A 27,819-nucleotide genomic window follows, 5' to 3' on the forward strand; every position below is an offset into this window, starting at 1 on the left:
AAATTGCCTAAGATACAATTAATGCGACCACAATTGCTCATGATGCTGTTCCAAAACAACTTCAAAATAACAATATTGTGACTGCCCAATGTAATCTAGTTATTATTCAAAGGTCAACATGTTTAATATAGTAAGCAAGACTATACCCCAGAAAATTACATTATGTTGGCTCAATAGTCCTTCACCATAATCCTTAATAACATCATTTAGGGGCAGAATTTAGAATGGCCTTACATTCTTCTCAATTGAAAATGCGTGTAGTTTGACTTATTTAAATTAACCCCATGGACCTCGACCAAATAAGGTTGCTTGTCTTGTGATTTGAAGACTATGAGTTAAAATTTTGGAAACAAGTCTTAGCTTGCATTACGATAAGGTTGTGTGTGACTATCCAAACCTCACTTTATGACCCGGAAGTCTGAGTTAAAATCCTGGAAACAAGAGCTCTTAACTTACGCGAGGATAAGACTACGTATATAGATATATCTAGACCTTGATATGTGAGACATTATACATTGAGCTGCCTTTTTGTAAGGATGTGTCCATTGATACATTGTTATTGTTTGTTACAGTATTGCAATCTATCATCCCTAAATTTAGGTGTATTCCGGAACAAGAAACAAACAGAAGAAAAACCTGTTGCTGCAGCTAGGAAAATTGGTTTGCTTATAGGTTATGTGGGAAAGCTTGCAATGCAACCTTCTCTGTAGAAGGATACATTACATTGCATTTTCTAGATATACAGATTAAATAACTCAGAAATGCTTAACTACCGTACATTAAACATTTTATAACCTTGATTATGTGAGACATCACAAACATTTAATGGTATAGATCAAAATAAATCTCTCCTTTTCAGAGCACCTTACAAGATATTTAATTGGAAGGAAAAAAAATCAATCATATAGGCTTATAAAGAAATTACCAAGCATTGCACTACAGACATGAAATCAGTGTTGCTGCTTGCTACCTAGGAAAGGAAACATATATACAAGTTGGCTGTCAAATTGACACAACTAATGCTAGCCTATTATCTACTCTATTCTATAAGATTCACACTTCTAAATAAACTACTAGTGTAAGGAGGATTTACAACCTAAGTAAGGGTTCAGAGACAACCTCAACTTTTGTAGTGTAATGAAATTTCTACCATTCTGGTTCTCAATGCCAGCTACTACTACTAATTCTGCCACAATAAGTACCATTTTTGTCCATTGAAAAATTCATAGTCTGGACACTATTGATTCTCAAAGCTAGTAGTTAATCTAGTTACCACTCATTTGACATTGCCAGTGCTGACCGTTGTAGGTAATATCCTTTCAGATTCACATTTCTTTTTCTCACTTTCTTTTGTTTTCTTCATTTCAAGCTCTAGCTGCTTGCAGTTTTCTTCATGGGCTTTGTTGAACATTCTAGTGAAGTTGAGTAAAGTTGTGACAACTGCAGAAAATTAAAATAATAATACAAGAATTAGCAGATAAACAATCTCTAATAATAATAGTACAGTAGTGCAAGTACAGAAAACATTTATAATTTGTCAACTGAAATGCATAATAGGCTTTTTATTGGCATGTCTGACACAAATTATCAACATAATGTCTAGCAAATGTAAGGGGGGAAGTGCACTAAAGATTTCTTGACATAAAAGGTATTGCAGTAGAGTTAAGAACAGAGTGGTAGTTTCCAGCTTCAAATTAGAACTGGAAAGAGAAACCTCACTTGAAATTGACACAGGAAAGAAAGATCAGATTTGAAGCATCACACATGGATCCAACTTAAAAAAACTTCAGCACAAGAATACGTTTAAGGAATTTGAACAAAAGGGATATCCAATTGATTGTTGGGAGTCACGAAATAGAGGTAGTTCATAAAATATTGAAATCATGAGTTATATGATCAAATCTTGAAAATTTATGTGTAATCTATTTAGTATAAGTGAGTTATTTGAAATCATGCACCAAATTGCTCTGTGCTCACTTAATCAGGCATCAAAAGCGAATATATTTAAAGAGTCACACACCTTGCTCAAAAGTGCAGCGAAAGGGATCTTCACCGAAGTAAAGAATCAACGCATCTACATTCCTACCCTGTAAAACACACATTCTTCAAGTAAAACATAGCCCTTAATGTGCTTTAACAAGATCTAAAAATATATTGTCAAAAGCCTACCACGCCAGAATATAATGAAGCCAATGAACGCACTTCAGCTTCAGCAGAAGAGAGGAACCCTTTCAAATTCTGAAAACAAAATAAAAAAGTCAAGACTTGCAACATAAATACTTTCTTATGTCAAAATTCAGGAATATATCATGGCTCTTAGATATCATATTGTGCATGCCTTGCGGAAAGTTTCTGATATAGGACCATCATTTTCAGAGGTTGATAGTTCCTGTACAACTTTCTCTAATCCTTTGCTTACAGCTTGCATCTCCTCTGCCAGAAACTTAATTTGGATCTGGATCATAATTATACAAGTCAGTGCTATTAAATATACAATGCCTGATAACATAATGAACTGAAGAGCATTGGAGAAGTCTCTAACCTTCGCTGCCGGCTCTAGGTTAGCAAGATCCTTGGAGAAGTCTAAAACTTCTGGTAGTTGGTCAGCCAGCACCTATGGGTAAACACAGTGTCAAAGTTTATTCATTAAGGGTGAAAAATATCCAACTGGAAGTACAAGAAAAGCTATCTAAAATGTTGTCTCAACTTAATATCAGAATTGACTCCATTGTACTTAAGAAATGCATAATCATTAAAAAAAGGAAAGAAAAAAGAAAAGGACTAGGAAAAAATATACCTTACAAAGATAATGCATGAGAGTCATCTTGTTGTTTCGTGCACGTGTCTCTGTGAGTTTAAGAAGGCTATCCAATCTGAATCCAATAGCAGAACCTAAAAGAAGAATGGAGAATATAAACATGTGTGAACTACCAGATTAAACACTAAAGATCGATACTGTCAATATGATATGCTACAATGTGGAGTCTCACAATCGGTTATATAATGCACATAGTAAAATTAAATGAACAATGACAACACTCATAAACTAAAACAATAAAAATAGGCGGCCTAGTGTACGAGGCTCCACCTAATAAGGTCAAGGGATAGTACATATACATAGCTTTATCCCGCAAGCAGAGAAATTGTTTCAGTAAGAATAATGCACAATGTGAAATATTCAGTTCTCCTAGTCTACGTTGAGGAGGATGGTTAAGGTTCCAATTTAAGTCATTCATCACTCGATCTATTTTTAATTTATCTAGATGGTGAAAAATTAGAATAACTATCCTACTATTCATAAGTTCACATTTCAGGGTAAGCTTGTATAATAATAGTGAGACCAAACACCAAAACCAAGTCTTCTCATCATTGTATTGATTAGTTTTCTTTTCTCCCAACTGGGCTTAGTTGGTATCCAACTGTGAAAGAAATTATTAATTAATGTAGCATCAACATTGGTGAGCATAATGTTCTTATCATTGAGATTGCTGATACAGAGAATTGATGAAGAAATTATTTATATCTGAAGTCATAAAAATATAAATTGTCGAGGAATGATGTGGGGGTTGTTCAGTGCAGATCACTGATGGAAATTCTTGGAAATTGACTAAACAAAGAAAGGGCCATTAACCTTAACTCCACCATGAAAATTAAGTACAATGTGAGAGGGAAGGAATAACAAAATAAGGTGGTATGGGTTATATTTACACACACAAGATTGCACTAAAAAATATGTTTGATGAAGGTGTGTGGTACAAAGTATTTTATGAATAAATATGTTTAAACAATGACGGTAGATTTCTGCGGCATCCAAACTTGCATGATCCATGTTACCTCTATTTACTTCTATATACATTTGTTTTGACTTACCCCTAACAGTTCCTTGGTTCAAAGCATTTCCCAGAGAAAGTATTGTTTGCATAATTCTCTTTAATTTGACAGAATTCCTGATCTGAGTTAGAAAAACAGAACCATCATAACATTGAAAATGCCATTTCTCGTAAAAATAATGAAAGGAAACAAAATTGCAAGAAAGATGTTTGAGTATAAAGGAAAATATCATGCCTCTTCTGAAGCAGCGTTCACTACATTCAGGCTATTTCTAAGGTAAGAAACCTACATAGAAATATTAACAGGGTCAAATTGAAATGAATTTAGAAATCCATCTTTTCTAATAAGGATGCAGGTAAATGGCAATCTTTACCTGAGAATTGAACTGAATCTTGAATGAAAAAACTCTGAGCTTGGTTTCTACACGCGGTATTTGCATCAACTCGAGGAAGAACTGTAATGAAAATTTCATGATTATACAATCCTAATTTATGGCAAGGCAGAAATGCAGGTCTCCACTAATGAAGATAAGCAGATACAGTTCCAACTATGTAAACAATGCTAAAATTCAGAATATTCATGCATCTCGTAATCTAATCGAAGATATCCAAAGTATATCCCTTAGCGAAAAATCATAAAACCTTATATACCTGTTCGCATCTCCCTAACTTCTCCTTTTCCCCTGTATAACCCTGTGACACAATTAATAGAAGTTATGAAATTTTGAAAAGGGAGACTCATCATGTTAAGGTGCTTGAGCTCAGAATCATAACTAATTATAATTATCTCCGAACCTTGAGTAATTTCATCTCCTCTTTTGTAGGACAAAACTTTATGAGGTTTTCAACTTGATCAGTGTCTAGTGCTGACTGTTCCAATGCTAGCACTGAGCTCTGTAAATTTGAAAATCATAACTCTTATTAGAACTTATCAAGTCAACTAGATGATTCCATATCATGAAAAGATTATAAAAATAGAACAACAGAAATCAAGTCATGGTTTGTTTGAAAGTAATTGATTTTCTGTAATATTTTCTCAGAGACTACATCAATCTTACCATTAAATCATGTAATGGCACTTTCACTTTTGAAAGCATGATTTCACAATTATATGCTCGCCTATGCTCAATCTGCAAGGAGTGGTAAATTAATCTAAATCAAGTATTGAAAAGGGAAAACATGTGTCATGGCCATACAGAATATGTATCATCAAGAAGGTGTTGTGCTACAAATAAAATGAGTCGGGTATTTAGAAACTGGGCCACAAAGATAAACATTCATTATTTAATACACTGCTCGTGACAAGTGAACTATCATAGCTCCAGAATATGTATAAGCGAAGAGAATATACAGACACTACTGGTCACAAGATGCGTTAGTTAATATACTAGGATCATCATAAGATGTAACAATTTTGTGTGCATCAATTTTGATACTTGACCTTGTCATCTCTACAAGTTTCCATTGTTAACAAGCTGACAGATAACAACTTTCAACTTCATGTTATATTATGACAGCTAAAATGATAACCAGTTAATAAATGCAGTTCCTACTAATTACTTTTCTAGCCTTTTCCCATTACATTCAGATATGAACAACAAGATTATGAAGAAAACATCATGTACCATCTATGCTACTAGAAACTAAAGCTAAATTACCAGTTGCACTTTTTCATATTTATGCCCAACTGAGCTTCGGATATTTGACTTCTTTGCAGGGTCTGAGCTTGGGACTGATGCTGAGAAGAGATTCTCAAGTTCCGACATGTCAATCTCTGGGGCACTAGAATAAGATAGTAGAAACCGAAAATGTGAGAGAATAATAGAAGGGCTATATGTCATGGAAAATTAACAGCATGGCTAAATCAACATTACTTGGAAGCTTTGCCAGATTTTTGTGTCTCATCCCATAAACTTCCTTGCACTGCTCTTGGTAGTTTTTGCCAATGCAATGGCTTCAACTTTTTGGTGTTATTCTTTGAACTTATCGTACGTGATAGAATTCGTCCTTTAGAGCCTGACGGCAAATTAGATTGAGGTCCTGTTGTAGCAGACACATTATTTCCATTACCACCCACAGAAATAGAGCCCGGACAAGCACTGCCTGATTTTAGACCTCCTTTACCAAAGGGTACCGGAGGTGGTGGAACAGCTGGTGCTGCAGGAGCAGGTGAGAACTGTTGGAATGAAGGATTAAAGCAATTGGAGGAAGGCGGTGGTTGTGCTAGAGCAACACCTGAAGCTTTCCCTGAAAGAAGAGGAGGTGGTGGAGGTGGAGGAGGTCTAGCTCTAACTGGTTTATGATCCTTTAGTGGAGTGGGAGGAGGAGGTGGAGGTGGAGGTGGAGGTTGTGAAGGAGATGGCTCAGGTCTTGTTCTAACAGGCGGAATCTTTTTCGCTGGTGTTTTGGGAGAAAGTGAACGGGTTCCTTGAATTGAAGTAATTGCTGAAGTTGATGAATGAGAAATAGCATCAGCTGGTAACTTACTATGACAAGTAGATGAGGATTGTGTCCCAGATATTGAGCTAGAAATAGACGACTGACTTCTGTCTTGTGGTTGGGCTTTAGCTTCCTCGGTGACAGGATGTTGTCTTGTTTTCGAGGACAAAATATGATGAGGAAGTGATTCCGTATGCCGAGGAGAATCATCAAAATCTTTAGCACAAGTAGTTGAGGGAGGCTGCAGTGGAGGTGTTTCTGGGGAAAGAGCAGTATCCACAAAACCAGATAAAGCAGTATCACATGCCTGCGGTTTTTTGTCAATATTTGTAGAACATGTCAGACATTTACTAGAAGCAGAGGTTCTTCCAGAAGCGCTGGGCGTTTCTTGACAGACCACGTCAGAAGTACTAGGCTGTTGCCGAGTAGCGTCAACCTTGTTGATCTTATCCTTTTTTCTACTCATTATATCTTTATCTGGAGATTGCTTAGACGAAGAGGAAGACTGATCAGAAACTCTATCCAACTTGTTGTTCATGATAACTGCAACACTTAGCTGTTGGAGTACATTAAGTGCAGCATCTGCCTTAGGACTCAACCAGTCCACATGGCTAAAAAACTCTTGAACCTTGGCAAAGGCTTCCACTGGCAGTCCATCTTTCTCATCAAAGCATGAGGTGCCATCTGCAGTAACTGCTGCAGCAGCATCCAACTCTGAGAAAAGGATCTTATTCCAAACATAAACCAAAGAATAAATTCAATGTTAGGAATATATAAACTAAAAAACATGATTATAGGTAGAAACTAAATGTACCTCTGCTCTGAAATCCTTTGGAAAGTGATCTTCAGTGTCCCATAAAATGTCAACTTCATCCCGGTTAAGCATTAGTATATTAGATCTAACAAAAGCTGTGTTGAACATGACACGGAACATCATTATTTCGCGCTCCATGTCACCACTCAAGTTAATGCTCTCAATCACGACATCACCTTGAATATGGCAATTGATATCAATTTTAATTAGTTTGCACTCTCCCTGCAAAATAGTAACAAGGAATTTCAAAATAATTACACGACTCAGATCAGATTCCAGCTATATCTTGCTTGCAGGAATAAAGAATTCAACAAACAATTGTAACTAGAACAGCAAATGTTTCAGCATATTTATCAAAATATAAGAGCATTGGCCCCCTCCTTAACTCATCTAGATCCTTGTATGGCCCGGAAGCCATGTTGAAATTTGATCAGCATCTGCTAAATGCTGATATTCATATCAAATGTCCCCTATAATGAACATAGATTATATGAACTTATTTTTGTATCCTCTTTTTAAGTATCCCCCCTTTCCTTTTACATTTTTGGGACATTAATGTCAAGTGCAGCCTCCGGGATCACAAACTAAGATCCATCTTACATGAAGGACTCATTCCATGAAAGGGGACTACAGCACTACATGCACTAAACTAAATAGGTTGAAGAAGTTAAGCTGTGATGGAATGGTCTATGGACTACCTAACCTGTATGCAATTATGCAAACCAATTTATCAAGTACTATATACTTCAATGAACTTTCTTCTTGTATCCTCAAAAATAAAAAAGGATTAGTTTTACTTTTCAAATAGATGAGCCAGGAGTATCCAGAGAAATCAATCCATGTGAAAGTGTGAAGTAATTTCTCACCTGTTTGTAAGCTCTGACATTTCTGGTTCTCTTTGGCGTTGAGTACATCATTTTTGTTTTCTTATCTGCACTAAAAGGATCCTGGCCATAAATTCTAAGCACTGGATGACAACCACCTTGCGCATCAAAGTTTGGAATAAATCTAAGAATGATGCAGTCCAACATGAGTGCCCTATCCAATGGAGGCCAATCCAAGGTCACATTCCTCCTGGAAACATACTGCAGATACCTCAATTGGGAAGGGACAGGATTCATCGGCGTCAACAGATGCAAAAGCTCGTGTGGCGCCTGCCTGTAAACCATTTCCAAAGTTCTACGCTCCCCGGTACAAACCTTTCTATAAATCAACAATGCAGCAAGCATGAAAGCTAAAACGGGCCAACCACCACGTTCACAATGCATCAACAACACATTGTGCTCACCAAGTGAGAGCCAGCTTTCACCAGATCTTAAGAAGTGGTGAATTAGCTCCATTTTGAGAATGGGGCAACCCTCATAGTGGCGAGGATAGTCCATGATGGTAATGTCATAATCAGACATGATGTTTGCTAATTGACTCTTACTGTTTTCCTCGCGGAAATTGAATACCAAAATGGAAGCATCAGTCAAATTCTCTCGAAGCTGGCCTACTATTCCATCCATGTACACTTTGTATTTATCTTCATTCCATGCTTCCGTGACGAAGCAGCAATCAAAAACTACATTCATACTCACAATAATGAATAATCACTGACTACTAATAAATCATAGAAGTTCATAACCATCAATTCAAATTGAGTTAACTTTCCCTATCACATTCCATCCATTAATTTTATACACTATTCATTATCATGTAGAACCCATCAAATCACATTTTTAAGTGTGTCTAATGTGATAATCACCATTCACCTAATAATAAAAATGTTATAAAGAATCAACAAGACGTTGGTCTAGTAGTATAAGACCCCATTAAATCTCATAAAGACCAAAAGGTCAAAGGTTCAACTCCCGGAAGAACACTTGTTAGAAGGGACAGCCGCGCAGCTAGAAAAGATTATTTCCTTACCGTGGGGATACCCTTGGTAGTGGTACTACCAAAAAATGTTACAAAGAGTGTGATGCTAATAGCATTGCTTTTACTTATTTACTTTTCAAACCATTTTCTATACAACTAAACAGAGCTAATAATAATATAACTTGAACAATGAAGAAAATCCTTCACAATTTTCAAATACATTAAATAGAAAGAGCATACCATAGACTCTGTCGCAAATTTCAATAAGATTATCAGGAGGCGTGTGAAAGAACAATTTGCGAAGCATAGCCATGTTAACGAAGAAGGAGAAGAACCTTATCACACGCAATAGAAATCAGAAATTTCCATCACCATGTAATGGAAATGATTTAGTTAACAACGGTTTAAGAGAGAGAATCACGAAGAAGCGGTTATAGATGAATGAATGAATGAAAAGTGAGTATGAGATTTTGAAATGGTTATTTCTATGTCTGTTATGTTAATTTGTGAGGGTGATGGTTCAGTTCGTTTTTTTCTGTTGTTCTTTGCTGAATTATTATGTGACTGAAGCTTGAGGTAACGTATTTTGCCATGATGAAAGAGACACGTGTGATGTGGATATATCAGATTCTTGTTGTAGTAATCATAAGTTGTTGTCGTTTGCGTGAGAGAGAGGGAAGAGGAAGACACGTGTGTATGTCTTTTTAAGGATTAGTGTTTGTTGTTTGCATAGAGATAACTCCGTTAGTTTTTTTGGTTTCGCATTAATCCGAGGTAATCTTATCCGAGCTGGGGATATATGAGGCTAACTCTTTTGACATGTATTTTTCATCTACAAGACTCGAATTATGTGAGTTTAAAACATATACTCCTAAATTGTAAAGTTTTTTTATATTGTTAAGAAATCATTGATTATTGATGTGTATTATTTTTCTTTGAGAGACAATCATAGTTAACAATTAATATATTAGTGGTGGATGATTTGTTTATTCAGTGTAAAAAATACTTACACGATCAATGTATATATATATATTTTTTGGTACTACCAAAAGTATTCTCTCTGCCTTTTGGGTAAGAAACTATTTATTTTGGGATTCGTGATTGCTCCTTCCAACAAGTGTGATTTACATGAATTAAATTATTGAAGTCATTTTTAGGATCTAGCTGAATATTATACCACTAAATCAACTTCTTGTTAATTATGAATTATATATATTAATCCTAAGTCTTTTGTACCCCACACTCAACTAAAGGAAAGATCCTATCCAGAATTTAAGTATATTATGAAAGTTCTAATATTTCCAAAATTCTTATTTGGGATAAGATTCTTCACACAACATCTTCAACACAATGTAAAGAAAAGTAACATCATTACATCAAAATGTTGGGTTTCTATTTTTAGATAAAGATGTTGGGTTTAATGATTCCATCTGAATATTAATTTTTAGTGTGAAATAATTTCGTTGTCTTATTGGAAAATTAAAATGATTTCAAAAAATACATGCTAAATTTTGTCTAGGATATTTTAGGAAAATTAATGGTATTCATAAGAATATTTTACATCAACTAACATAGATGTATGGAAATATAACTTACCTACAACTAAACATAGATTATCTAAGGGCTTGCCCTGAGAAGCATCCATTAGATTCAACTAAATGTTTTAGTAATCTGAATAGCGAGATTATTCTTATATGATCACATTGCAAGATAATATTATATATAGAAACACATGGCTTGTGGTGAGTGCTGACAATGTTTTCTTATTGCAGGGCATCTTTTGTGTATGTGTAGCTGACATTTGAGTATTTATTTACTTTCTGGTCTTAATGAAAAGTACATATCCAACCATAACTGTTTCCAAACTTCAAAGTTGAACAATGTTCTAAACATAATTAAAGATTTCCTTGTGGATAGACACCGGTCTTGTTACTTTGTGCCAAATGATCTCGAAGTTTGGTTAAATTATTAATATCTAGAACTTCTATATAGGTGGATGGTTAATACTATATGTTTACATGATACTTGGGATTTATGTATGCATTTGAATATTTGGTAGATTTGGTGTAACCAAAAGATTTCAAACTATACTTTGTGTAATATACTAAGGGAAAATAAAGTGATCTCTAAAAGCTAAAACCAAAGTAGCAACCCACCCCACCCACCAGTAACACCTTTAAGCAAAGTGATTCTGTTCAAAGTAAATCCATAAGGTATAGCACTCAAAACTTTCAACTGCTCTCATTATAAGGCACTATTTTTCTTTATTCCTTCCATCCTTCTAAGGCTATTGAGAAACTTGGTAGCATTTACTCTGCTATGTTAGTTGAAGAAAAAACTAAGAAAGTCAAAAGAATGTAATAAAGAGGATATGGCCTTACAAAAGAAAAGAGATGAAAACTGAGGTATTGTGAACTTAGAATCTTATGAGACCTAAAGCTATGCATGTAATCTTATCTATTACTAAAGGGAAATAAGTGATTCATATATGATTTTCTCTGTAGATAAGCACAGACACCCGAAAGTTGTTTATGAATGAAATCTGATCCACTAGTGAAAGGGGAAATAAAGCAATTCAAATATGATTTTCGCTGTAGATATGCACAAACACTATTACATATTAGAATCAAGGTATACCAACATGTATGCCAAGTTAAAAACTCGTCAATCTCGAAGAAATAATACACAGCACCATCTGGAAAATTGCATAAGCGATCAGGTGATAGCAAACCAATAAAAGATAACCTTAAACTAAGGAAGCTAATGTATAAGTATAAATTAAATCATATAATTGGTGGAGTTGGAGTCTCCCATATATCAAATACATTTTCCTCGCTGTGAAGGGCGAAAAGTCTATCCCCTCCGATGGAAAAGTCGCATATTGAACCACCGTAGCTTCGTCTAAGCCTTGAAGTTAGAACCCATTCAGGGCCACAGAAGACTGAAATGCAGTCATTCATTGACGAGAAAAGTTGCCCTCCGTGCAGTGCCAGCTTCGGGTAACAAGGTTCCTCTGGCATCTTCCCTTTCATTAACCGACTTCTTGAGCTCCACCTAATGCTAGTGGCAGCACTCATCCTCAAATCCATGAAGCCTAGATCCTCAAACTCATTCACCACACAAATGGATTTGTTATCCTCCATTGCTATTGCATCCCTCACCCTTTTCTCATCCACAGCCATAGCAGCAGAAGCTCCAATATCAGACCAACACCAAACCATATTCTTCTCCCTGAAATCCAAAAGACTAATGTAACAGTTATCCTTCCTAGGAAACATAGTAGCAACCAACAAACAGTTACTCCCTTCCAACCATTGAAGCTTATCAGCATCACCGAGCGACCAACCCATAGGCTCGTAAAAGAAATCAATTTGCTTCCCAGTAACCTGATCCCAAACACCAACACCATACTCATTACTCCTTCCTTTACAACTAGAAAATATCTTATAATCCGAACTAAAACTCAAAGCACCAGCAGTGTAACTCTTAACTTGATTCTCATGACAAACATGAAACTTGAACCTTAACTCCCCTGTATGTGAATTAAACAAACCCATGCCACCATCACCGCGACCAAGCCTTTCGCTAACACCCATAACTATGTTATCTGAATCAACCCATCCAACATCATTAACTCTTTGGTAATCAAGATTCAGAGGAGGGTGTTCATCTAACGCCCAATCATAAACATGAACCATGCTACCATGAGCAATACAAACACCACCATCAGGACCAGCCCGAATCGCTGTTCCATCACCCGGTGCTTGACCTTGAATTGACTTTGACAACCTCAACCGGTTTCCATCGAATGTGCTCCACCTCGCGGAACGAACATGATCAATTAGGCCATAGTACAGTGCTTCTCTGTAGAGAAGCTTCTCAGGAATGTTGGGTGGGATGTAAAGTTCCCCTGTTCGGAGAAGATCAAGGAGAACCGCGAAGCAATCAGGGTTGCGATCAATGAAATGCTCGCTTGAATTCTCTGATAAGAGGTTCCAGTTGTCATCAAACATAGCACCAAACAGAGAATTTCGTCCTGCAATGGCTATGGTTGTTGATGTTGTTTCGAATACTCTGCCTCCAACGTTAAATTTCACCCTGTCTTTATGAGTACCCATGATTGGGATAAGCTTGTTTCCTCCAAAAATTGAATCTTTTTAGGAACCCAAATGCGAGATAAGGTTCTTCCAATAGTTGGTAGGTTGAAACTTGAAAGAGGATATTCAATTGGGTATGACAGGGTTTGAAAGTGCCAGAAAATGGCACAAGATATTTAGCGAATAAATGGGATTAAAAAGGAATAATTGTTCATTGAATGAAAGTGAATTATTATGCTTGAAAGCTTAAAATTGAAGGAAAGGAAAATGGGTAAGAGAGAGGATCACAGAACACGGGTGATGAAATTGATTGAAAAAAAACAAAAGATGGAGGATTTAAGGGCTTGGGGGTTAAAAAATGTGGGTTTTTAAAAATAATAAAATGAAGGGATTTGGTGAAGAAGAATCAAATTGGGTTGGAGTGTTTGGAATTCAGAAAAAACATTTGACTCAGTTTGATCTCTCCCTCAAACAAATCCCTCTGTTTTAGTAATTGTTTCATCTCTGTTTTATTTTTATATATCTTCTCCACGTCTCTTTGTTCCTTGTCTCCTTTGGGTCTTCCATGTCGGGACATAGTTTTAAGGAAAAAAATCAAGATTAATAATAATAGTTGTAATTATCTTTGGTCAAAACAATTAATTAGCCTTTTAAGCAATTTGAGTTATATTTGTTTGTTAAATGGTCAAAACAATTAATTAGTTTTTTAAGGGATTTGAGTTATATTCATTTATAAAATGAAGACTTGATATTCATTTTATTCCTTATAAATTTTTCCCAAAATAAAAATATCAAACATAATGAATGTGAATCAAAATAGGTCATCTTCTCTAGTGTAGTATGGAGAAAGTGAGGTTGAATGGGTGGTTTCTAGGTAATGGGTCTTATGAATGTTGCTTGAGAATGATTTAGGAGTGTCTGATGGGTATTTGAAAAGGTGCTCTCACATTCAAGTTAATGTATGAAAAATATGAGAGTAGAAATATAATGCAAGAGCAATAGAGTTAAGATATCTCTCTTATGGGGATGTCCTATATTTATTGTGGAGAATGACATAAAATATTTTCTAGTAAATGTTGTTTGCATGGTAGAACATATTGTCATGTCGTACATGTCCTAGATAATCATGAGTTATTTTATCCATGTTGGACGACTCTAACGGGTCTGTACTCTATGGATAGTTGACTTATAGCTTACTATAGGTCTCAGCTGTATTCTTTGATTGTCTTTGCCGTTTCCTGGAAAGTGGGTACATGATGCAAGTGCATACGACTTATGACACGTGAGAGTCTTATACAAGTAATGTGACAAACGAATAACAAAGATAGCGTTCAAGTATACTATTATTTAGATCTTGTCTGGACAATTACATCATTTCTATGAATTATTCGGTTAACCAGCCTAGATCCAAAGGTGCTTAGAGTGAACATGACCTATCTAGTACCTAGTCGAAGCTTGGTGGTTTAGTCTGGCCATAGCTTGACTTTGGACCAGGATGTATCAGGTCATATCGAGAGATGAGAAGAATGTTTAAAATAAATTTTTTGACACACATTATTTTCTGATCATTTGATATTTCAAATTTCTAAAAAAATAAATGACTATAGGTAAAAAAATTGAGGATGAAAATAGATTTTTACACTACAATGAATGGGAAGGAGTATTATTTAAGGTGTGACCTTTTCCTCGTGAAGTCAACTTAATGCTCATTTTGGCGTAAAGAAAGCGCGTCGTGAGACTTAAAAATGATCATAATCTGCACATAGATCTCGAATGAAACAACACGGACATAAAAATGAAATTTCATGACCAACCTCTTAAGTTTACGCTTTTGAATTTTATTGAAACGTTAGATGTTCATTTAATGAGGTTTTTCCAACCTAATTAGAAGGCGACATTTGTCATGACACTAACATCAATACACAACAAGGTCAATCTTCAATACATAGGACAAAACAACAACACTACACAATATATAAATTAATAAACATTTACGTATATCAAATAAATTACAAGAAAATAATGTATTAAGGTTTTTTACATTAATATTTCCATCATTTATATTTAATTATTATCGATGTTTAAATAAAAATAATATAAATGAATGATTGATGATACAATAATAACTGTGTATAAATCTTTACAATGATAATGTAAAATATTTCACTCTGAAATTAAATATTAACATAATATAAGATTTAAAACGGGAGTTAATATTTATCTATTTTTAATAAATAATCATGAGAAATTATTTTATAATGTAAGTATTTTGTTTCCATTTAAAAATCTCTAAATAACAATTAAGTTATGTTTCAGTTTTAATATGCTTAATCCTTATTTTTTATCATCCTTGTTGAAAATATATATAATATAGTTCATGTTTATCAATGACAAGTTAGTAAATTCGAGAATTTCATCTTTCATCAATTAATCTTAACTCATCACCTCTTAATTTTTGCATTTTAGTTTTCTCTTGATGCAAATGTTCACTCCTTTTTTATTTTTTTGTACAAATTTTCTAGATAATATTGAAAAAGTAATGTGAATAATTGTTACAAACTAAGTGTAGAACCAAAAAAAATATTGTTAAATTAGTCCTATGTGACGAGATTTGATATATACATTTTGTAGAGAGCATGAAAGGAGAAAACTTGGATCCTCCTTATCATGTAACTAATAACCTGTGTTGAAAAATACACACCATATGATATTTTTCGTAACATAAACTTGATGGTCACTTTAGTTCCAAATAGATAAACAAAGATAAGTTTATCCTCAACATTTAAAAAGTTTGCATTGACTTTTCCGTTTTGTCCTTTTCATGTAGTAATAAGATAAGCCCAATTTGCGTAATACTAGGTGTATTCTTTTATCTAGAAAAAGTATATAAAACTCATATTGCATGTCCACCGGTTATTAATTATTAACATAGAAAAAATGTACACATAAGTTTCATATATTATCAATCCACCATTCATTTTAATTATTATTGTTTCTTCAAAAAAATTAATACAAATGATGATCAATAATATATTAATTATATATAAATCTTTATATCAACCATATATAAATATTATACTCTTATTAGAGGTCATTTCATCTTTAGTTTTATGTGTTTGATCAACACCTAGTGGTAGCGGGTTGTAGACGCCAAAACTTCCCCATTTGACTACTTGAGTATTATTGCACACTGCTTTTAGAACTTTGGAAGCAATCAATACGTTCCACTTTCAATTTCTCTTGGACAAAGTTAAACCATAAATACTAGGGGTTGTTTACGAATTGGTTTTTGGAGGGCAATGGAGGAAGGGAAATGTTTAAGAGCAATGAAATACACTTGTGAGGTAGTTCTTAAGCCTTCTCTTCCTATTCATTTCCCTTCAAAATCAAACTTACAATCAGACCATAAGAGAATTATGAGTTTAATTGTACAATGGGTTTCTTGACTTTCTTCTATGTATTAGATAAAATAAATACGTGGAAGATGGTTTTGTTATTTTGTAGGTCTTGCAACACTTTCATTTCATTTTCAGTGACCTTGTCAAATCAGAATAAACATGTGGACCTTGCTACCAAGTTGATACCGTGATATAGAATTTAAATCATGTATGTGCCACATAGTAACGAGGATGTGACCGAATGCTTCAAAACAGGGTTATCCATAACAAACTTAATTAAGGTTGCTCCACTTTCAAACATTCAACACATCACTTGATTATAATTTTTTCTTAAACTCAACGGCATTGTGGAATTCGTAGTTTATGTTTAACGAAACCATCGCATTTCATTATTTTTGCAATGATATTTATATTCATACTTGATGTTTCTCCCAATTGAAATAATACTTTGCTTGCTTCAACCTATGACTAAGTCATTTTTTATGACGTTTGTGATACTAACCTTATTTTTTAAAAGAAAGTGTCAATCTCCAGTATTAGTGTAAACAAATAATTTCTCAGTGATACCATGTTTCAATGTATGATGGAAGAGTTGAAAATCGGTGCATTGACAATATAAATTTTTTTACATTGTCAGCATATTATTTACTATTGATTTGTACTATTTATGTTTGAGAGTTATAGTAATTAATAAATCAATATTAGATGATGTGGTGTGTAAAAAATACTTACAGAAACTATCAAACAACTCATTATCCTATAATGTTATTGGTCATTCATTATTATATATCAGGAAATGAGCTTAACCACTTATTTTATTTTTCACGCTACCAATCATGTTCCGTCACCACGTCTTACCATATTCATAAACAACTCAAAACAATGGTGGAAACAATGAGAGAAAATTAAGGAAGCATTATATTCAACTTGATGTTGCATCAAAATCCTTCTCATTAAAGCACATTGCAACTTTTAAAATACAAAGAGAAATACAACTTTTAATGACATTTTTATCTATTTGATTACAATAAAATTACACTTTTGTTATAAAAAATAAAGAGAAAAACATATATTTGTTTTTCTATTAATGGAGATAATACTAGTTCTCCAATGACATCATCCAACAAAACTTGGTTGTGTCCAAAACTTATCTACCTCCTATGTTTGTTCGTATCCAAATTTATTTTCCATATCCAAAGCTTGTATATGTCCGATGCTTCCATGCCTTACATTGACATTGAGACATTGAAAGAGAAAAGAGTGTAACCCCCTAAGGAAGAAGAGAAAAGAGATGTGTGAAAAATAAAAACACAAAGTGAAATGAAATATGTATCATTTTTAGTTATAGTGAGATTATCTTATGAGAATAATGTATCTCCTCATATTAGGAGATAACTTATCTCTTCTAGCCAAGAAAAATGTGACATGTGTGCTATTTTGGTTATTTTTAAAAATATTTTTATAGAAAATAATGAAACATGACACATGTCATGATTTCATTGACAGGAGGAGATAACTTATATCCTTATATCAAGAGATACTTCATTCCCTTATCTTATTCCATGGTAAGAGTAATCTAAGAAACACACTTTTTTTGTAATAACAATGGTATCACTTTAGAGTGTACGACTGCTTCTCTCAATAAGTATCACTAAACTAACAGTGTGTTGGTATCTAGGAAACACATTTAAAAAATGTGAGCATGTTTATTTAATTTTGGACATAAAAAATTCCACACAAACATGGCCTTACCATGAGGCCCAACCAATTAACACAGTGAGAGTGATGTGTTGTCCTGTTATTGTGTGTGCTGGTGCATGGTAGTGTGTAGGGTTTTGTATCATCTACTTTTCACTGATACACCTCTTCACTGCACCACTCTGAAACAAAACCCTCTTTTCTTCTCTACGCTACGATCACACATTAGGTTCTTCCTAATCATGGCGGAGAATGTAACGATCCAAACGGAAACAGAAAACTTCTCGAATTCTTCATCCATTTCTGTTTCCCTTCACCGGAGAATTGAGTACCTTCCTGCTAAGATTCCTTCTAAGCCATTTTCTAATGATTTTCAACTTGAAACCCTAAATCCCACTACTAACTCTGTGCATTCGGTAACTGCTTGTTCCGGTAAGAAGCATAATGCTTCTGAGGTATCAGAGTATGGTTTGGATCCTGAGCTTAGCTTTGGTATAACTGTTGGAAAAATTGTGAGTTTTCTTCGTTCCATACTCATTCTTATTTATCATCTTATAATTGAAAGAAGTTCTTCCGTTCTCGATAAAACTCTTGTGATATGATTTTTGGTTCTGGTGTTATATACAAGTTTACTTCTACATTTGTCATTAGATAAATTGATCAGAACACTGTAACCATCCAATAATGAACATATCTTTGTCCATTACACAAATACTCTTCGGAAACTTGGAATTGGATGAGAAATTGAGAGGACCTTAAGAGGCATCATTTACCTGAAATATCATTATGGCGATTTCGATCTCGAGAGCTTAGCTTACACGCGCTGATATTTTTCGAGCCTTACTTACACAGCTGGAACAGCACCCTCCTTTATTTTATCTTCTGTGTGAGAAAACCAATTATTAAGGTTTCTTTCACGGCGATAGGAGTATCTGTAACCATGGTGCAGGGACCAGTGGTTTCTAGAGATGGAATGGATTAAGGGCATTTTTTTAAATAAAAAATACCTAGTAAAGTGACTTTGCCATAGAGTTCCACTGTTCTCTTTATAAAATGCACCAAACATTAGACAAAATATGTTTACCAAAGTTACCTATGGTTTGGGTTTATTATGTACAGGCTCAGTTAAAGGGGTGCTATTCTTATTTCAGGGAGCTGGATTGCAAAATCTTGGAAACACTTGTTTTCTCAACTCAGTAATACAGTGTTTGACATATACGGAGCCTCTAGCTGCATATTTGCAAAGTGGCAAGCATAAAAGTTCATGTGAGCGAGTCTCTTTGTGGGGATGCTTCATCCATGCTTCTTTGTTCATGTTATATTGAATTTCTAATTTTATTTTACAATCATTGTAGGCCACATTGCTGGATTTTGTGCACTGTGTGCAATACAGAATCATGTCAGTCGTGCACTGCAATCAACTGGGAGAATATTATCCCCACAGCATTTGGTTGGGAATCTGCGGTGTATCCTTATTTGTCATGTTTTGAATTATGACTAAGCAATTAATTTTTATTTTGTTTGTATTTATCTATTTACTTCAGTTACTTCTTGATTCAGACTTTTGATAAGAGTCAGTCCCCTTTCTAAACTTTTTTCGATTTTTATGCACTCTTTATGTATGATTCCCATGAGCCAATTTGAAGGTTTGTGTAGATTTGTTCTCATAGGTCATTGTTCCTTTGCAATGACGAACTGGCCAATGCCAATTTCTTGACTTGCATTATTTTCCAAACAATGATGTTTTTTGCGACTATTCAAGATTCCCCCTTGCTGTTTTACCCCTTTTCAACTTCTTTTAAACGTGAATAAGACTGAATCAACAACATAGGAGATAGCATCTATGTCTTTTACTTCCGTCTTATTGTTCTTACATCCTATTAGGTGAGTCTAAGCAATGTCATTCACCCTCGTCTAAAAGCTTAGTATTATATTTGGAACAAGATTTGACTTTCACCTTTATTAGCTTGAAATCTGTACTTCTTGACATGGCATAAAGGCATATCCCGAAATTTCCGAAATGCGAGGCAGGAAGATGCACACGAGTATATGGTGAACTTACTTGAGTCTATGCATAAATGTTGCCTGCCTTCTGGAGTACCAAGTGAATCATCTGGTGCTTATGAGAAAAGTTTGGTTCATAAGATCTTCGGTGGTCGTCTCTGTAGTCAGGTTGCTGTTTCATGACTCCTATGGAATTTTAAAGAGTAGTGTCTTACTAATTGAGGTTTGGAAATTGTTTGTAACAATTAGTGTGGGAGTGTATATAACAAGATTATATTAGTTTATTTTTGTGCATAGTTGATTATCTTTCTGCAACAACTCAAATAGGTGTTTGGATGATTTTTCCAGGTGAAGTGCAAGCATTGTAATTATTCATCCAACAAGTTTGATCCATTTTTAGATTTGAGCCTTGAAATATTCAAGGCAGATTCATTGCAAAAAGCACTTGCAAATTTCACTGCCGCAGAATTGTTGGATGGAGGAGAGAGGCAATACCAGTGTCAAAAATGCAAGCAAAAAGTTAAGGCTCTCAAACAGCTTACAATTCATAAGGCACCTTATGTGCTCATGATTCATCTAAAACGATTCTTTGCACACGATCCTGGACTAAAGATTAAAAAGAAAGTTCATTTTGGATGCACATTGGACTTGAAACCTTATGTCAGTGGGTCATATGTAAGTACTACCTTTTTAATGATATGCATTGTTGCACTTCATATACATATACCTCAGTGTTCTACTTGCAAAACTCTTGTTATATAAATACAAAATTCAATTCCCTAATATATTTTTGGCCATGGGTGTACTATGTTTTACAGGGTGTACTATGTTTTACAGGACAAGCTTATTAGACCATTCACAGTTTCTTGCTACACAATTTTTCTATGGCTTTTTACTAGCTTCCTTTTGTCGGTATCTTATAATATGGTTATATTCCACTTCTTACTTTCAACTTTCTTCTGTTTAGCAGGATGGAGATGTGAAGTACTCACTCTACGGGGTTCTGGTTCATTCTGGTTCTAGTACTCATTCTGGCCACTATTACTGCTATGTTCGCACTTCAAATAACATGTGGTATACCTTGGATGACAATCGGGTACTGAAATTTTCTTTTTCTTGTCTTGTGTTCTTGCAATCTCAGCACTAATTTATTATAAATGTATCAATAAGCTGAAAAAAACAATCAGTGCCTGAGAGGAATTAAAAGGAAAAGTAAATTTATCATCTAGAATATCATCACTTCTTGAACTCTCTTTAGCAAACCCATGTTGCAATGTTGTTACAGGTAAGTCATGTCAGTGAGCGGGAAGTTTTAAATCAGCAAGCATACATGTTGTTTTATGTACGTGATAGAAAAGGTATTGTTCCAAGGAAGCCTGTTGACATTGCGAAGCAAGAGAATATGAAGTTGAATGTGAATGCAAATAGAGATTCTTCAACTTCAAACCAAGTATTGAAGGAAGTTACAAATGGTCCAATGGAAAATAAATCTTGTGAATCTTGTTTGATTACTGAGCCTCAGAAAAATATGTCAAATGTTGGTTCAACAAGGGTTCCCTTTATGAAGGATGCTATAGTTCAGCAAAAAAATAACCTCATATTACCAGAAAGCTTGGTGCAAAGTGAAAAACTTGTATCTGGACTGTCTTCCCAGCTACAGCCACAGAAGGGCTCACAAGAAGGGTCCTCTCTTTCCACAGTGCCGGCCAATAATCCCCAGACCTCTACAGATAAGCAGATTACTGATGGAGCATCTCAACCTCAGAAGGTAAATAATTTCAAGTACTCAGCAATATCCTTTTTCTTGCGAAGTAGTGCTGTTTTAGTTTACTTGATTACTGATCTATAAACCCTGTCAGAATGATTTTGTCACCAAAGCTGATATGGCTGCACCTCAAGCGCTGAAGCACAAATATGTCAGATGACAGTCGCCTTGTGACTTCACTAATCAACAAGACAACATTGTCATTCAGTTTTTTACACTATCCCAATTGTGTGCTCAGCTGACCTTTGTTTTAAGCCTAACTGTTTTGATTTATTGGCTTTACCTTTTTATTTTTAGGTTGGATCTTCTGCAACTGGTTCAGCGTGTGATGAAGCAGGTAGTAAGGTGTTTGATAGTGCTGTTGGTTGCCAAACACTGGTTCTTCACAAGTCTAATCTTAATGAAAAGCACCTGAAAAAATCGAGAAAGAAGTTTATGAAGTATAATGTCTCAAGCATTTACTTTCGCTCAACTTACCTTTTCCTGGCATACTTGGGCTCACGAAAGAAGAATAACAGAAGAAGTAAACGCCACCAGTTGGGTATGAAGAATCCAAATAAAGAAAAGCTGGATAAACATGCTTTCTCATCAGGTGGACCGTCTACATCTGGAAAAGCTGATGTATTCCCCTCTGCGTCATGTTTTGAAAGTAGGACAACCAAGGCTGGTCATAGACCTGATGCTAAATTTAAATTGAATGACAAATCTCTCATAGAAAATACTGCTGAAGGAGGATTTAGGAAGAGAGTTGATATGAACTGTGCTGTGCTTGCAACAGCTATGCGAGTAGAAAATATATCTGGGTGTGGTTCAGGAGTAAACCAATTTGAAACTAGACAAGCTGATAGCCTCAAAGATGGTAAAAGAGACCAAATGCATAATAATTTAATGAGTATGCTTACCCGAAGTCTGAAAGAGACAGTTGGTAAGTTTCTATTCATATTTCCCTCCCATTTCTTTTCTTGCATAATACACAAGATTTGATATACATCCTTGTAGTTTCATTCCTGCTCTAGTCCTGTGAATGGTGCAGTTGTATAATTGATGTACTGCTTTTGGATATAGTTAAGTAAATATATCCTACTTAAACATTTTAGTGGGTCTAAGCAATTCTACTCAAGTTGGAGACATTGTTTAATATTTTAATATTAGAGTCTAGCAGTTGGCACATTCCTTTACTTTATATATTAACATGTCTGTTATTTACAGTTGCAAGTTGGGATGCTATAGAATTGCCTCAACGTCATTCCTTAGAATCTAGCAATGACAAGAATGGCAGCATTGGATATGTGGGGGATGAGTGGTGAGTTGTTCAATGTGTTTATTATTTATGAAATGTATTGGTTTGGACCTTGTTTATCTATTTGCATATACATTAAAATTTTTACAGGGATGAGGATTATGACAAGGGGAAGAGGAAGAAGTTGAGGGGCGACAAGCAAAGCTTCGGTGGGCCAAATCTTTTCCAAGAAATTGCTACCGAGAAATGTAGGTCTAAAAGGGCTAAGTTGGACCGATCTAACTCAGGGAACGCTCCTTTTAGGATATGATGTCCAAAACTTTGTTGCCTTCGAAGTCTGGGGTGTTCTTTTAGCATCATCTATCTGCCTTCAGAGTACCTACATTATTCATTTTTGCTGTATAAAGTTTTGTTTGCAGGATTAAATTATTGTCTTTAGGGGCAGAGCAGGACAGGGTTGGGTTTCTATGTATGTGTTCCTGTAGTAGTAAGCTGCATGTCGTACGTAGCCTATAAATTTTGTTCCTGATATTTATAGACATTTGGTACTTAAATGTTGCAAAATGTTTCTATCTTTGTTGTACTGGAGTTGTATTACGTATTTGGTGTGTTAGGTTAGTCATGAAAAAAAATTCTTAAAAATAATGTGTATAATAATTGTTCCATGTTCTGTTTGGTTCGCATGAATAGATTTGGCGTTTTCAAAAAGGATTTCGTATAATTGTTGAAGTAATTTAAAACAGTAAGAAATTTCAGAAAAATAGTGTCAAATTAAGTAAATTATAATTTCGTAATTAGAAAATGAAGTTACTTTTCTTTAATCAATATGCAAAAACTCCATTACATGAAACATATCATTACACATGAATGGGAGTTGATACGACCACAACTTACCCAATTAACATAACATCTCCTCTGTGGTACATAATCAATTTTCCACTGTCAAAACTATATTTTTTTTGGTATTACTAAGGTGATCTTCTCACATTTTGAGTAATGAATTAATCTATTTCAAGGTTTGTGGTTGCCCCTCCTAACAAGTGGCACTTTCAGGAATCGAACCATTGAATTTGGAGATTCAATAGGTCGTATACCATTAGATCAACGCCTTGTTGGTATTGTTAAAACTATATCTTATTTGAAAGTAATTTGTAATTTTTAACGTTAAAAAAGTTATATAATATTAATAAGCTTTATATATAATAAGATTTACATTTAATTTGTGTAGTTTAGTTTTTGTTAGAGTATAAAATCTATACACTACTGAAAGTAAGTGTAAAGATTTATACATAGTCAGTATATTATTCCATATTTATTTGTATTACTTTTATTTAAAAGTCAATAATAATTAAAATTGAATAGTGAATATTGTAATGAAAGTGTAAAAATATCTGACATCATTAGTATATCCATTTTTTTCTTTTTTCTTTTTTATATAACCAATGTATCTATCTCTCATTGTGCAACTAAAGAACTAATCTCTCATAACTTTGTGATTTTCCCTCGTGTCACTACCAGAAATTTAATATTTCACTTTTGTCCTACTATGATACTTGAGAATTTAGTGGATCTTTATATCAATAGATCAACACCTTGTTTATATTTTAGATCAAAAAATTACATTTTTTTGCCATATTTTATATGTACTGATTATTTATATTTAATTTTACATAATATTATATCTATAAAATTAAATCTATTGTTATAACTTAGTTTAAATAATTAATTTTTTGCCTTATTTTATCCTTCTTAATCAATTAATTTACATAGCTTAAAAAAATATTAGAGTGGTAATATAACATAATTTAAAAATATAAATTATTAGAGAGATAATGAGTATGAAATGTATTCTAGAAAGATAAATTAATAAAATGTACAGTAGTAGTGAATTTGAAATATTTGAAAATTATGTAAATACAATTAGCTTTTTGTCCTTTTAATTTTCTGGGCATATATATATATATATATATAATAATTTATATTTCCAACTTAGTCCTATTATTCACGGGCTATATTATCTCATTATAACTCAATAAATTTAGTTTCGCAGGCTATAATATCTCATTATAACTCACGTTTTTTATTTAGAAAGTGTCATACTTATCATTAGTTATATATTTATATAATTTTTATACCAATAGTCCAAGTACCCAAAAGTTCTTAATCCCTATCAAAGATGTAATTATTCTTAGGTACATAATCTCATTTAGCTTGAGGCTTGGTTATATTGCCAACCTATTTGCACCCAACGTTAAAAGGGTCAGCCTCCAATGGAGAATGAAGAGGGAAGGGAAATGCAATATCTCTCTTTAATTTTGAGGGTAAATTTATCTCATTATAATAAACATAAGGATACAAATATAATAATATATCATATTTTCTTTATTTTTTGGCATCATTTATCTCTCCCGTACCAGAGAGAAGTCTCATTCATAAACACACACCCAAATTCATATATATCTATACACATATATATAAAAAGACTTAAAAAATCAATTTTAGTGAGTCATCATCTGACTTTTTTTTGTTGCGCGATTCTGTCTTAAATCTTTTTTTATTACGTAACTTTAGTTTCTATATCCTTTTGTCTAAAGCTACCGGAAATAGCCTACGCAATAAACAAGTATAGCCATGTCACCCACCTTATTCTTAATTTTAATAGAATCTTGATGAAATAACTAAAGTTGTATACTTAAAAATGCTTGAAGATCAAAATCGTCTAGAAAAATAGAGACAAAGTTCATAAACGAGTAACACATTGTGAGGAATAATTGCATCTATCCAAACAATAATATACATAGATTGTGGGCCTAATTTTGTTGTTTGGTAAGTTATTGTGTAGGATATGTGAACATATAAGTTGGGCTTATACTAAACCGAGTGGCCCTCAATCCAAACACAATTAGACAACATCCCAGACAAGAATGGCAATGGATTGGGATAATGGTGGACATTGGGTGAATTGGTTTGAACTTTGAACACATAAATTTTCTTGCATTATGTGTTTTATACCTTATAGGAATATAGAATACATTTTTTATCCCAAAAAAAAAATATCACTTCATATGTTACTCATTTGTGATTGTGATGGGTTGAAAAAATATATTTAAGTTAAAAATTTAATAATTAAATATTTTTTTAACTAATCATAAATAGTGATATATGAAGTGATACACTTTTGAGGAAAGAAAATATGGACATGTTCAAAGAAATAAGGACTTCCTTTGATGATCAATAAGAAGCCAAGAAGGGTATGAAAACCAGAAGAAAAAATGCAAGAACTAAAAGAATGCACTTTGATATTTTATTATTGAATGAATGAAAAACATGACTTTACAATGGGAATGTATCAACTATATATAACAGCCAGAAAAACTAAAGCTACCTAAAGCCAAAACAGAAAGGCTTAACAAACTACTTAATAAACTTAACTAACTAAGTTGACAAGTATATTTAACACATGCTTAATATGCTTAAACCATAAAAAAGGGTAACTAGGCTTTGAATTATGAGCATTACACACAATGTTCTTAGGATCTGTGGGTTTATGACTCAAGCAATTAATGTTGCATAGACTAAAGGAGCCCAAAGGCATGAAATAGGCTTGTCCAAGCAAGGTGCACTTGATCTGAATAAGGCTGCAATGAGAATTTTAGTCCTGACAATTATGATCACTGAAATCTACAATGCCTTTGTGAATATCATTGGACTGGTTCACGCATAGCATTTTGCTGAATTGGATTGAAAAGTTTCTGCTTTGATTCAAGCTTCTGGTGCACTGTTTTGAGTCTAAGTGCAATTCCTTGCTCCATTCCTTCTCCTCTGCTCTGTTTTGATCAAGGCTGTAATGAACATAATTTGAGTTAGAAATGGTTGAGATATTAACTTTAGATCTTACTAGACTTTGCTGAATTTGTTCTGCATTTCGTGAAGAATCTGGTTGCTTGACTAATAAGTTAACTTGCTTAGCTTCATGTTGGCTTAATTTGTTTGATACATGTGTTGTATTGCTATCAAATAGTAGTAGATAGGAATGTTTGGCTTTTATTTTCATACAATTGTGACTTGAATGATTTTTCTAACATTCTGATTACAACTTTCTCCCACAAATTGGAGGATGTTAGCAAATGAATTATGCAAGTAAAACAAATTAGAGATCTAAGTATATTTAAAGTTTAAAACAATTACTCCATAAGGAGAAAAGTAGTCATTGATTTTATCAAAACCAATAAGATGTTCATTTAGTAGTGTAATACCCCACTAGATTATCAGGATAACCAAAAGGTCAAAGTTCAATTCTTAGTAGCACATTTGTTGAAAGATATAATTACATACCCCAAAATGGATTAATTCTTTATCGATAAAAGGTGAGGGATACAGCACCAAAAACAAATGAGGGTAAATAAATTTGAAGTTACTTCATTGTTATTATAACTGTTTTAAATACTTTCCTTTTATCTCTTTTTTCTTTGACAAGTATTGCAATAAATAAATAAAAAATAGGCTACTTTTAGAAAAAGTTCATAACCTAAAATAAATAGTTCAATTATGTATTTGTTTTCCCCTTCTCCATTTCTCTGTGCGCAACAAGGGGTGGTTGTTTAGTCACCCTCTTCATATAATATTGATCCCATATCGAATTCGAATCAAAGCATTACATAAACAATTAAACAT

General features: G+C 33.9%; 3 protein-coding genes across 5 annotated transcripts; 1 reads left to right on the forward strand and 2 right to left on the reverse strand.

Annotated features, from left to right (window-relative positions):
* Window positions 881-9,503, reverse strand: LOC109346359 (formin-like protein 13). Of its 2 annotated transcripts, XM_019585878.1 has the most exons (17): window positions 9,184-9,503; window positions 7,950-8,647; window positions 7,084-7,305; window positions 5,705-6,996; window positions 5,489-5,612; window positions 4,889-4,960; window positions 4,626-4,724; window positions 4,482-4,523; window positions 4,205-4,285; window positions 4,066-4,116; window positions 3,871-3,952; window positions 2,798-2,892; window positions 2,543-2,614; window positions 2,339-2,455; window positions 2,170-2,238; window positions 2,021-2,087; window positions 881-1,440 (listed from the first exon to the last, which is right to left on the reverse strand). In XM_019585878.1, exons 1-17 carry the CDS (start codon window positions 9,254-9,256, stop codon window positions 1,277-1,279), a joined length of 3,420 nt encoding a protein of 1,139 aa, XP_019441423.1. In that variant the 5' UTR covers window positions 9,257-9,503; the 3' UTR covers window positions 881-1,276. The 2 variants fall into 2 exon arrangements, with proteins under 2 accessions (XP_019441423.1, XP_019441430.1); XM_019585885.1 differs by lacking the exon at window positions 4,066-4,116.
* Window positions 11,510-13,586, reverse strand: LOC109346372 (BTB/POZ domain-containing protein At2g24240-like). Its single transcript, XM_019585896.1, has one exon. The coding sequence runs from the start codon at window positions 13,059-13,061 to the stop codon at window positions 11,727-11,729; it is 1,335 nt and encodes a 444-aa protein (XP_019441441.1). The 5' UTR covers window positions 13,062-13,586; the 3' UTR covers window positions 11,510-11,726.
* Window positions 18,264-23,719, forward strand: LOC109346379 (ubiquitin carboxyl-terminal hydrolase 23-like). 2 transcript variants are annotated; one of them, XM_019585908.1, is made up of 10 exons: window positions 18,264-18,648; window positions 19,288-19,402; window positions 19,492-19,602; window positions 20,136-20,308; window positions 20,489-20,815; window positions 21,108-21,236; window positions 21,426-21,908; window positions 22,203-22,830; window positions 23,115-23,208; window positions 23,296-23,719. In XM_019585908.1, exons 1-10 carry the CDS (start codon window positions 18,379-18,381, stop codon window positions 23,453-23,455), a joined length of 2,490 nt encoding a protein of 829 aa, XP_019441453.1. In that variant the 5' UTR covers window positions 18,264-18,378; the 3' UTR covers window positions 23,456-23,719. The 2 variants fall into 2 exon arrangements, with proteins under 2 accessions (XP_019441453.1, XP_019441462.1); XM_019585917.1 differs by having other exon boundaries at window positions 21,111-21,236.

This window comes from Lupinus angustifolius, chromosome LG01, assembly GCF_001865875.1.
Source record: "Lupinus angustifolius cultivar Tanjil chromosome LG01, LupAngTanjil_v1.0, whole genome shotgun sequence".
NCBI lineage: Eukaryota > Viridiplantae > Streptophyta > Magnoliopsida > Fabales > Fabaceae > Lupinus > Lupinus angustifolius.